General features: G+C 46.2%; 1 protein-coding gene across 2 annotated transcripts in view; it reads right to left on the bottom strand.

Annotated features, from left to right (window-relative positions):
* The window catches only part of PGM2L1 (phosphoglucomutase 2 like 1), a 37,263-nt gene that overhangs the window by 18,920 nt on the left and 5,546 nt on the right, over positions 1–12,797 (bottom strand). For both annotated transcript variants that reach the window (XR_015257534.1, XM_086739805.1), the window contains exon 3: positions 3,342–3,509. Coding sequence is in view for 1 of the 2 variants with exons in the window: in XM_086739805.1 (XP_086595931.1) it covers positions 3,342–3,509 (168 nt within the window). In the remaining variant the exon portion in view is untranslated. The remainder of the gene's footprint in view (positions 1–3,341; positions 3,510–12,797) is intronic.

Below are 12,797 nucleotides of genomic sequence, written 5' to 3'. Positions count from 1 at the left end.
CTCGACAGCAGAGGCACCTCTTGAACCTCCTGGCAACCCTGGCACCTCCAGGATGCTGCACATCAAATTTTTTCCTCGCCCCTTACCTCCAGTGATAACCGTCACAGCTGGTTTGGCTCTGGGAGCCTCCAATGCCTGCACCCTTGTACGTCTCCCAGCTTTCCGTTCCCTCATTCCGCAAACACAGAACTGATTGATTTTTGTCGCAAAGTGCCTATGCTGATCTTTTTAGTAGACTGGATCTCCTGTACTTTCTCCCCTACACCTCATCCCAGCTATTTCTGCCAGAGCATTCTGTGCCGCTGCAAGCCAAATGACAAGGGTGAGGTGAGATTTTTTCCTGGGACAAACTCTTGAACCAGCTTCATTGTTTGACAGGGATCAAAGATTTTTTTAATGCATAAAAATAGCAAAGTCTTTACTTTCTGCCACGGAGGAATTTTGCTTAAAATTAAGACATAATACAATATGTTGTGCAAGAACAAAATGCCTTCAGCTCAGCCAAAGATCCAACAGCTGAAGTGAGTCCAGCCCCACAGGACCTGTTTATTATCTAAATACCTCTGCTGAAGCTGCAGAAAATAAAAATAAATTTAAAATGACAATGAGAGAAAGCGAATGCAGAGTTTCTCCACTACCTGAGTGATCTACTCAAGTTCACACCCATCTTCTTCCAGGTGTCATTCTCCCTTTCTCAGAGGGGCAACCGGTACCTCCAACACCTCTTAATAAGTTCTTTCTTTAATAAGTTTCTCAATTTGAAGAACTTCTATTTCCTTCTTACAAGACTCACGTTGGGATAGTGTCCCCATCTAACTTCTCCTGGGATAGCTACTGCTTCTAAATTGAAGATACCCAAGTCAACATCTTGCCATTACATACTTGGCGATAATTAATAACTTGTTAGCAAGTGTCAGCATACAAATGTGCAACCACCTCAGTGGATCTAAAACAAAGTTCCCCTTCGGTGCACTGAAGTATTACAAATATTCATACCACTGCACAGTTCAAGTGACTTCCCTAGACAAAACTCACAGACTGGCCTAGTCTGCTTCTTCAGCCATGTTTAAATAATCCTCTTGCATGTCCAGTCTCTTACGATCTATTCCAAAGGAGAAGTGAGGGGAAAGTGATGGTAACAAGAATGGGACGGAAAGATGACTGGTTCCATCATTGTGGAAGCTGGTGATGGGTTACTTACCTATTAATAAAAGCAATTGGTTCAGCAGGACAGACACAATAATTAGAATTATAGAATCACAGAATGGTTTGGGTGGGAAGGGACCTTCCAAGCCCACCCAGTCCAACCCCCCTGGGGGGAGCAGGGACATCTCCAACCACATCAGGTTGCTCACAGCCCCAGCCAACCTGGCCTGGAATGTTTCCAGGGATGGGGCATCCACCGCCTCTCTGGGCAGCCTGGGACAGTGTCCTACCACCCTCAAGGTACAAAATGTTTTCCTAATATCTAATCTAAATCTATCTCCCTCTATCTTAAAACCATCACCCCTCGTCCTGTCACACCAGGCCCTGCTGAAGAGCCTCTCCCCATCTTTCCTGCAGCCCCTTTTAGGCACTGGTTTTATGCATCCCTACAATCTTCAGGAGAGTGAAAAGCAACTTCTGGGTATTCTGTACCTTTCTGGATCTGAGCTTTCATTATATCGATATAACCATGGAAATGAAGAACGCAGCATGCGCTTACCCATGTGACTAAACTAAGGCTTATTTTAGCTGAAGGAAATATTTTAATTACACTGAAGTCTGGTTTTTTTTTGGATGGTCACGTATTCCTGCAGCAGGTAAAGACAAATATCATGAGACAGGGCTGCCCATTTTCAGATTAGGTTCAGCAAAACTGTTAATATCCTTAGCTTCTGAAACAAGAGCACTTAAACAAAGAGATTCAATCTGATGCAGTTGACTTCAGAAACAAGGTTTAATCCACTTCCCAGAGACTGTTTTCTCTAACTTGATATATGGCTTTAATAAACAACTAAAAATAGAAGCCCCACAGAGGGAGCAAATGAATACAACCCAGTTTGTTACTTTCAGAAACCGGTCATGTCCCTGAAACTGAACTTGCAAACACACTCCCTGCTGACCAAAACGAAACTTTTCACTTTCTGCCAAGAACGCGTTATCAGTCAGCCGCTCCGAGCTCAGCCACGCTTTCACAGGGCTGGAAACACAACGTTCAGGCGCTGGGAGCATGAGCAGCTCCAAATTCCACAGACTGCAGAGGCCAAGAAGCAAAGTGATTATTATTAACTTCTCTGCGTTATCAAGATGCTTACTCTGCTTCAAAGAAAAGTGGACTCGTTTAAAGCATCTTCACTATTAAAAATTCCATCACTAGCAAGATGTGTCCAGTTTAGAGGTTAGAAACCTAAGGAAAACTTTGTTAAACCCAAGACAAAACTGAAGAGAAAAAAAATATATATATAAAGCTGGACTTCAAATCCTACCAATAAGCTCCAACATGTTACTGCTATTCTTTTCAAAGCCTGTATAAACAGCTATCGGAATTTGGTTTCGCTGCAAAAGTTTGGGCTTTAATTGTACAAGTCAGGCATTAGCAGTATGTCAAACAGCTTAGTAAACCCTCAGCTGTTGCATGTTTTAAGCACACCACTTCATCTGGAGCCAAAAGAAAATGAATTATTTCAATCGTGCCTGCTGAGGGACTTGAGCATTAACCTGCAAAGAGACAACTCTCTTAAAATGTAGAGAGTATGGAATAAGAAATGTTATCAACCTTCTGTAAATCATGTAATAAAACAGCTTTTATCATACAGCTGAAGCTCCATTTATAAAAAAGTACCTGACAAAGCAGGTGAGATTTAGTAGGTCTGTCATAACAAAAACTTTTTATGGATGTTCCAAGTCCCCCATTGTACCCAAGTACAATGGTTACAAATACTCATCTTTTCAACAGTCATTCAATAGTGAAGATTAAAGGTGGGAACAGATAAGATGTTTAAGTATATTTCATATACACGGTCCAAACCATCTGTATTTTATATGCTCACAAGGAAAGGAAATACAGAACATCCATTTTGTGACTCATGCTGTTCATTTTGAAGAGGATTCAACGCTTCTCTTTCCTTGCCTCCCACTACCTTCACCGGGTGAGAGAAAGCTATGTTTTGAAGATTAAGAATCCAGCTGCTTTTTGCTTACTATTTACCTTAACAAAGCACACGCAAGAATGACTATGGAAGTCAGGAGCGACAGTTTAACAGGAGTACCACCCGAGATAAACCAATGCGGTACACTGTACGACCCAACCATTTACCGTGAAACCGTTCAGTGCTCTCCCACACAACCGCCCAGCTCACCTGCGTGGACTGGATCACCGTAAGATCGTTAATGTAGCAAAAGCCCGCTCCCATGGCGGAGCGGAGCCCGGCGGTCCCAAAGGTCAGCCGGCAGCACAGACGATTCCGTAACTCTTCATGCTTTCCGTTCTGTAACAAGTTTTCAATCTGCTGTTTTGTTTTTTCATTCTGCAAAAGAAGATGAAGGTCTCCATTCAGTTCTCGAAATCAGGATCTGAACTACACGCTCACTGGTTTGAAATAACTCCAAGTTCTTCCTGTCCTATACAACACCTGTCTGCAGCAGCTAGTCTTCATTGTAACTCTTATTTCTAGCATATTCTCTTTTCTGTATCATCCCTATTTATAAAAGATACTGATATTGATACGCTGATGCATTCGCCTGATCACCAATACACCTTCCGGCTACGTGAAGTCTGTAGGTGAGGAGCACAGATTTTAGAACAGGTTTTTCCAAGGCAGGTAACATTCTCAATTAATTCTCAATCTCTGCTGCTGAAAGACAGACAAAAATCCTCACTTCAAAGCAGTACTTCCTTCCTCCCCACCCGCAGGAAAGCTCTGTAAACCAGCACAGCAAAACAAAGCTGACATCGTAAAACCAAAAATAAAGCTTGCCTTGTCAAGTTGCATGAATCGTTAGTGAGGTGGGTGCACGAGAGTCAAAGCTCCTACCTACCAAACTCTCAAAAAAATACGAGTATTTCTCTCTGACAGGGAATTACAGCCATTTTTGACACTGTCCCTGCTCAGTGTGTACATTTGATAAGATTGTGTTGGGGGAAGAAAAAAAAAAAAACAAAAAAACAACCAACCTTCTGCTCCTGAAAGTATCACGTGCATCATTTTAACAGCCACTTTCACTGCTCTCCAAACTTAGGTTTTTAACTGTCCTTACAGGGGTATTGGGGATCTTGTCAATAAAACCCAGAGAATTAAAAACAAATTTCCCCAATTACTTTAAAGTTGAGAAGGAATGCATTTTACGCACAGTACGCGATACAGCCACTAAACAAAGAATTCTCCAAATAAGTCACTGGATTCATCTTTCCAAAGGAAAAAATTTTAAAAAAAAATTAAAAAAAATTAAAAAAAAAAATCACATACCGACAGTCTTATTCACATCAAAGAGCCAGAGACATTCTCCCTTTCTGGCACCACGGTTAGCAGACTGTTACATCACTTCACCTACACTTTGTTTACACACGACATCTTCTAAAAATCTTCTCATCCACGCCTTTGCCATGTAAAACCCACGACTAAAATGAATGGGCACCTGACAAGGAAAAGTCTGGCCAAATAGAACAGCAGGGAGCCATTCTTCCGATCTGAAACCCACCGCATTTCAAACAGAGTCACTGCATTTACCAAAGAACGTCAGCTTTTGTCATTCCCACACCTAGAAAATACATTTCCTACCGTTCCCCGTCCAGCTGAGGGAGTGATCACACACATCTCCGAAAGGCTGAATCTGAGTATTCACCGTAACGCAGGAAACGCCACAATCCCATCGATGTTTTAAAGTCGGTCCCATGCAGCGCCCAGTACGTAACGCAGCAGCGCGGGGAAGGCATGCTGATTGCTGAAGTCTGCCTCTGCTCGTTCAGTACTTCCCACACTTCCATTACTGTCAAAGTTAAACTTCCAAGGGCACAAAACGCACGTACACACAATTTGTTCCTCAGTTATTCTGCACCCACAACTAAATGTTAAAGCTAGAAAATAATGGGACAATATAGGGAAACTTCAGTATTAATTACCTACAGTGATTAGAATTAGATGGTGATGGTAATACCAATCACGCTATCCCGGACGTGTCTGGGCAGAGCTGGGGGGAACTGAGAGAGAAGGCAAGTCCAGCTTGACAAAAAAAAAAAAAAACAGTGATAGAGAAGAATACAAAATGGTTTGGGTGGGAAGGGACCTTCAAAGCCCACCCAGCCCAACCCCCTGCCAGAAGCAGGGACTTCTGCAACCACATCAGGTTGCTCAGAGCCCCGGCCAACCTGGCCTGGAATGTTTCCAGGGATGGGGCACCCACCACCTGGAATTTCTCCCCATCTTTCCTGCAGCCCCCTTTGGGCACTGGGAGCCGCTCTCAGCTCTCCCCGGAGCCTCCTCTTCTCCAGGCTGAACAGCCCCAGCTCTCTCAGCCTGGCCTCACAGCAGAGCTGCTCCAGCCCTCTCAGCATCTGCGTGGCCTCCTCTGGACCCTCTCCAGCAGCTCCACGTCCTCCTGATGCTGGGGACTCATGTAGAAGAGGATACACTGACTCTTCTATAACGTAGAAGAACATGGATGTCTGACCGCTTACACCATTTACCAACGGGGAGCGATTCACCCGTAGGACGCCGTTTTGAAAGAAGTGGATGAGTAAGTACCCGTATGTTACAACGCAGGGATTTTGAAGGCTTTATAAATTCATTTGGTCATCAGAAAACTCAGCCCTTCTGCTGACATCCAATTTAGACAAGGCGCTTCACAGCTCCTACAAACGCAGCGCGACCCAGCCGGGTTTGCCGACACCACGCAGGGTGCAGGAGGCAATCGACACAGCTGTAAAAAAAAAAAAAAAAAAAAAAAAGACTCAGGCTGCTCAAGTGCCTCGAAAAAGGTGTTGCTTCAAGCAGGGTCCTAAGGAAGGGTTAAAAAAAGGCAAACGGAATCCGAAAGGCAAGAGTGAAGCAGCCCTGACATTTAAAGTAGAGGTCAGCCAGTCCCAAGGCAGCCGCTGGAGCACCAGGACACATGCTCTGCACAGAGGGAGGCTCCTCAGGAGGATTTGGAAAACTCTGGGAAAAGCACAATGATAGGAGCTGCGATAATCTTCACCAGGGAAAAAATATTCAATAAAGCTTGTTCAAAATCTGAAATTATTCCCACTGCTTCATAACGGATATTGAACACTCGCAGGGTGAGGCGTGTGAATTTAAAATACATTTTAATTCCTTTCTGCCTTGAAATAAAAAGGCAAGCCATTGTTGTTCAGGCTCTCAGATGGCTCTGCAACCAGAGCCAGCCGTTACTCCCAACACAGCTAAACACAGGCCTAGAAATCAAACAAAAACAATGGGCACCACAAATATTAAATCCCAGAAGCGAAAGCATCACTTTCAGCTGTTCATAGGCAGTCAACCAGAAAACAAATGACTGATCTGCAAAGAGTCTGAGGCAAGAGCACGTGAAAACCTCATTTCACACTACCATAGTTCTGTTTAAAATCAGGTTATTAAATTACACAGCATCTTCAACAGATTTTTAGGATTGTTTGCCTACAAGAACAGAATAACGTGCAGTACCTTACACAGTTTACGGTCTGGAGCTTTGCAAAACTGAGGCACGACTTTCCTGAAGCAACACCCCAAATATTTATTTTACAATTAGATTAACGCACATTTTTGACTGAAGCTACCTTACTTATTTCGTAGGGAATAAAAATGAGTCAGCCAAACCAGCATCCAAATAACATTTTAATTGGCTCAGGTCGCACCCAGCTAAAATTTCCTGCAATCAGAAAAGAAGAAAGGAGGAAAGAAAAAAAAAAGTTACAAGCTAAAGAAAAAAAAAAATCTCCAAGCTTTCCACAGATGACCTGAAACTCCAGGGGCAAGAGAAAGAAAGTTTTACGAGAACTGATACAAATTCAGATGTGGTGGTGATCGTCTCGCGCGCTGGGTTACGCATTCAATAGCTTTAGAAGACCGACCTCAAGACAGCTGTCACCACAGCTGCCTGTGGCACGTTCCTCGCCGCTTCTCATTGTTTCCCGCTTTTCATTTTTCCTCCGAGTCGGAGCTTCAAAGCCAGTTTAGCTCCTTGCAACATACTCCTTGGGTATGAACACCATTTACCGTACTAAACTGAGAATTTCAAAAGCACCGCAGTCAGGCTGGCCTAAAAGATGACGATAGCTTCCACTGCTGAAGTTTAACCCGACTGCAAAGTCTCAAAAACCAGGTTTTTTGCGGTTTTGCTTTACAGTCACTCTCTCCATCAACGCGAACCTCCCTGTCCTGTGAAGCAAGAGGCACTAGCAGGGCGCATCAGATCAGAAATAGGACGGGATGCTGCACAGCTTGACTAAATTCCACGGAAATACCATCCATCCCGCCTATGGATGCAATTATATGATGCTGATTAGAAACTTACTAGCAGCTTTAAGTAGCTGATGTATTCAAAAATAACAGATCACTGCTTAGAAAAGAATTTCTGACGCTTCTGAAGCCAAGCAAGGCAGCAGCGTGAAGTCAGCACCAAACCCAACTACCTCAGAAACACAGAGTTGGAAACCTGGAGTGCCTGCTCTTAGCCGTTGCCTGGATTAGCTCGTCAGTTAACTCCATTAATTCCGCCCAGCGTAAGCCAAAGAGAAGTTCCTTAGAGATTATCAAGTACAGTGTTTGAACATGATTTTCAATATCCTTTAAAAAAAAAAAAAAAAACAAAACCAACAAACCACAACACAAGATGGCCTAAAGCTTCCCGTCTTAACCTAGGCTGTATGGTGTAAAAATAGTCACTCCTCAATAAAAGCGACGCTCTAAGGTATCTGTGCGTCCCTAACGGCTCTAACGAAGCAATTCAAATTCCTCTCATGGATTTAGCGATTTGAAAAGCCCACAGAATTTAGAGCTTCTTCAGAAGTCAAGCAGTACGTGGATGTCAGCAATAGGAAAGCAGCATTTCTTTCAGTACCCATCAAAAATGCCAAATCTCTGCAGTGCCGGCCAACAAGACTCTAGAAGAGCAGCTGAAGCACTGACGGACAGTGGAGCAGCTCGGGGAACGCGGGCAGGGACCCCAGCCGCCGTGCCAGCAAGCGCAGCATCGCTGTTGGAGGGGCAGAGGGTGGGAGGTGAGGACAGAGGTGCTGCGGCGAGCTCAGTGCCTGCAGCCTCACCCCACCGAGACTCGTGGTCTTTCCTAGGGTCTCCCAGCATCTCCAACCACATCAGGTTGCTCAGAGCCCCGGCCAACCTGGCCTGGAATGTTTCCAGGGATGGGGCATCCACCACCTCTCTGGGAAACCTGGGACAGTGCTCCACCACCCTCCCAGTAGTTAGGCTGTGGTTCCTGTCCCACACTAGGGAGTGGTTCGGGAAAGCGGAAAAGGAAGAAGTTGAGTCCATATCAGTGGCTTTGGCGGGGTCTGCCTGCTGTGACAGGCCTGAGCTCAGCGCTGCGCAGGACGTCCAGCAGAAGCAGCGCTGATTCTCCCCAAAGAACGGAGAGATGGGGCCTTCAAACCCTCTGAGCCCAACGCTGCTGCTGGTTTTCAGAAAACGCATCTGGCAGGGAGCAGTCCTTCAGGCCCACAGGAACCAAGCTCCCAAAGGCAAAGGGAGCGGGGAAGAGGGCAGCACCACGGAGGGAGGCAGAGCCACCCACAGACCCACATCCTACAGGCACGGAGAGACCCCAGCTGCCACCCAAACCGCTTTCCACGCATCTGACGGGCAGCGACCACGCCACGGGGCCCCACGCCTTGCGGCTGCACGCGCACACACGTACATACACGGGTCAGGAGGCAGGACAAGGCAGCAATCAAGAGGCAACAGACGCTGTTCCTGCAGCTCCAGACGGGGAAGGGGTCCCGGCCGCTGCCCGCAGCGTGCCAGGAGACGGCAGATAAGGTGACAGCGGCCAGGGGGGCCCGGGAAGGAGAGGCTCACGCTACCTGAACGGACACTGTTGAGGCCAGAAAAGGGACGGGGAAGGAAAGAGAGGCCCCTGGCCTGTGACTGGGCTGGAGCTGGGTTTCTGACCGTGGCTCTCCCCCAAGTCCAGAAGTGAAAGGATAAATAAGAGAAACAGCACCAGTTCCCTCAGTCTGACCTCACAGGGCGAGTGCTGCAGCCATCCTGGAGCCCCTCTGTTGAACTTGCACCAGTTTGTCCCTATCGATCTCGTACTGGGGGGCCCAAAACCAGATGGGGTACCTGGATGCAGGCTAACAAGTGCTGAGTGAAGGGAGATAATGGCCCAGGACGCTGTCGACCTCGTCCGCTGTCAGGAGGGTTCCTCCTTCCCAAGTGCAGCCTGTCCTCACCGAATTTCACTTCGTGTCTCCGCTGGTCCACGCCCTCTCTACTTCCCCCTGAACAGCAGCTCTGCCCTCAGCTGTCTGCCTCCCAATCCGGCAGCACCTACAAACGCGATGTGAGCGCCCTCAGAGACGTTAATCCACCATTTTAAGATGTCAATTCGTGAAGCGCTCTTAATTTTTAAATAGCTTCGAGGCTCGCCATTCGATCCGTGGGAAGCGAAGAGCACCCAGAGGTCAGGCAGCGTTTCCCGATCCCATTTCAAGCAGGCTCTACCAAGCACATCCAGGGAGCCCTCTCATTCTCACGGACAGCCGGGTTTTACATTACAAACGAGCCGGGAGGAAAGAAAATGAGACTACCAGAACCTGCCCTTCAGTACTCCAGATTCGCTGTCACAAAGAAGTGGAAACAAGAAACATTTGAGACAGAGACAGACAGGCTGCAACGTGGGTAAGAGTCTGAACGTAATTCTGCACTTACGTGAGCATCAGAAAATAAAATTAAAAAAAAAAACAAAAAGTTCTGCATTATTTTTTCCTGTACTATTATTACACTAATATATATACACGCCATCTCTAGAAAGCTAGGACTACTTCCTCCTAAAATGTTTTTTTGCAAGTTTCCTGTGTTGTTTCCGACTTCAGTTCTCAGTCAGAAACTTTATATAACCTGTATTAGTGGTCCCGCGGAGCTGAATTTTAAAGTGGTTACAACGGCTTTTACGCAGAGGGAAGGAGAGGAGCCTGCTGGGGACGTGAGGTATGGATTAAACAGCCACCTATACAAATTTACCGCTAGAATCAGATGTAGGACAGAACTGCGGGGTCGTACCCTGCAGCACCCCAGCGTAGCAGTCGAGACTCCGTAACATCGACACGTTTAAGAAAGGCTTGAGGCTTTGTTAAACAAGAAAAAAAAGAAAAAAAAAACCACATTATCTTCAGTGTTACACTTCTTCATCTTCAGTTTTCCACGTACCGCAGAGCTGTCTACTGAGACAGAACTGCATTTTTTTGTAGCTCTTCAGGATACACAGTCTGAAATAAGTGGAGAATTCAAGTACAAGGGCTGTAGCTGAGTATTTCCTACTGGCTCTTCCACTCCCAACCATGTTAGTAATTTGTACTTACTGCCAGAGTTAGGTTTCAAAGCTAGTATCCTGTCAAAATAAGTGGCAGTTTACAACTCTCATAGCAATCATTTTTTTTTTGTTTGGCAGAGACTCTTTGCATATGTAGCCTGGAAGAAGGGGGGAAAAAAAAAAAAAAAAAAAAAAAAAAAGCTCTCCAATTTGCTTAGAACTCAGCAAATTTGACAGCCACGAATTAAGTGTCCCAAGCTCAGCCAGCCTTTGGTTTTTAATCAGCAATTGATTTAAGTTTTCAAACGCAAGCAGGGTCAGTCCCTAAGATCCAGGCACACCACAGCACCTATCTGTAGGATCTCCCAACGAAGGGAAACGGAGCACTGTCCGTGGCACAGCTCATCGCCTCACACACACAATTTAAGGCCAGCGGCGCCACTTGCATCAAGTTCTCATCTACAATTTCTCTCAGAAATGGCAGGGTTTTTGCTTCCTCCTGTTAAGCAAGAAATGTTTTGTTTTCTAGTCAGTAGCCGTACCTATATTTCTATGTGAAAACCAGCTGGGTAACCGCAGTCCAGTCACCTACCCATTCTGCCTGTCTGGAGTGAACCGTGGAATAGTTTTGCTCCACGACCAAAACGGACAACACAAGACCAAACGCTAGTGGCAAGAGGAGCAAATGGAAGTAGAGCTCCAAGTCCTTTAATTTAATTCTGTGGCTCAGCGTACGAAACAGGAAAAAGTCACAGGCAAAGCAGGTCACATCACCGCGTGGTTCAACAACCCGAGATTTCGCTTGGTTCTCTGCTCTTCCTGAGGGTCACAGTAAGATTGCGTCTGGTAAACAAGAGACCATCTTTCTGTTGGCAGTCATTTCACTACTTCTGTTTTTGGGGAAGATTTGTACAGTCTATACTAACAAGTCTAAGCACTTTTTTTGCGGGGGGGGGGGGGGGGGGGGGGTGTTGTTTTTTTTTTTCCAAAGAATGGGACCTCCAAAGGTCATCTTTTCAAACCAACTGCTCAAGCAGGGACACTGACAGCCAGTTGTCCAGGACCATGTCCAGACAGCCACCAAGTATCTCCAAGGATGAAGACTCCACAACCTCCCTGAGCAACTGGTGCCAGTGCTCAGCCACCCTCACCATCAGAAAGTGTCTCCTGGTGTTCTGAGGGACACTCCTGCGATTCATTGTGTGCCCATTTCTCCTGCTCCCGTCAGTTAAAGCAGATGTAATACATCCGCAGCAAACCAAGGAGATGGAAGCTAATTTATGTATTTTGTCCCAGCGTCTAACTGAAGCGTGTGACACAGGACAGTCCCCGGCAAAATCTCCAGTTCACGTCAGGGAGAGAAAGACGCGGGTCCTGCAGTTCACACCGAGATGTTCTCAGTGCCGTCAGCAACTCGTGGATGGAGGGTTTGGCACTGGACACGTCTTTAATCTTAAATTAGTGACATATTACCTACAGTCAACTTGACAAACATTTTTCTTCCAGAATTTAGCCTTCAAACCCAAAAATCTCAGCAGCACAAGTCTTTAAAACTGGGCAGTAGGTAGGACCTGCTGCTTTTAATTGTATTTCAACCTTTGCTGAGCTGCTGTTCTTTAAATTGCTACTACAGCTACTTAGCTTCCCTCCCCAGCATTATCAGCTATTATTATTATTTTATGAATATTTGTTTCTTCTTGCTTGAATGGTCCACGTCACAGTGATCCACCAGCCCTGGTGATGTCACGGCCACATCAGAGAAGGCAAGAACACTGGGATCCTTGCATCATCCACCATCTCCAAACCCTGTCATGGTCCTACAGACAGCTGGAAGCTCCCCACAGCCAAGGACAAAAGCAGCGCTGCACCACCAATACATAGCCCACCACCTCCATGCACCATCACGGTCCTACAGGCAGCTGAAAGTTCTCCATAGCTGAGAACAAAGGGATTTCCACACCACCCTCCACCTCCACAACCCATTATGGTCCAACGTGCAGCTGGAAGCTCCCCACAGCCGAGGACAAAGGTATCTCCACACCACTCACCTTCTCCGTGCTCCATCATGGTCCTACAGACAGCTGGAAGCTCCCCACAGACAAGGACAAAGACAGCACTGCACCATCAATCACCAGTATACCCCGTAGTGGTCCTACAGGCAGCTGGAATCTCCCTACAACTAAAGACAAAAGGATTTCTGCACCGTTCCTCCACCTCCACACCCCATTATGGTCCTAGAGGCAGCTAGAAGCCCATCACAGTCATGGACAAAGGGAGAAGCCCACCATCAGCCATTTCCATACCCCACACGGACCTACATGCAGCTG

Source organism: Chlamydotis macqueenii, chromosome 1 (assembly GCF_036417535.1).
Source record: "Chlamydotis macqueenii isolate bChlMac1 chromosome 1, bChlMac1.mat, whole genome shotgun sequence".
NCBI lineage: Eukaryota > Metazoa > Chordata > Aves > Otidiformes > Otididae > Chlamydotis > Chlamydotis macqueenii.
Note: the sequence above shows the minus strand (reverse complement) of the source record. Positions and strands in the feature narration are given on the sequence as shown.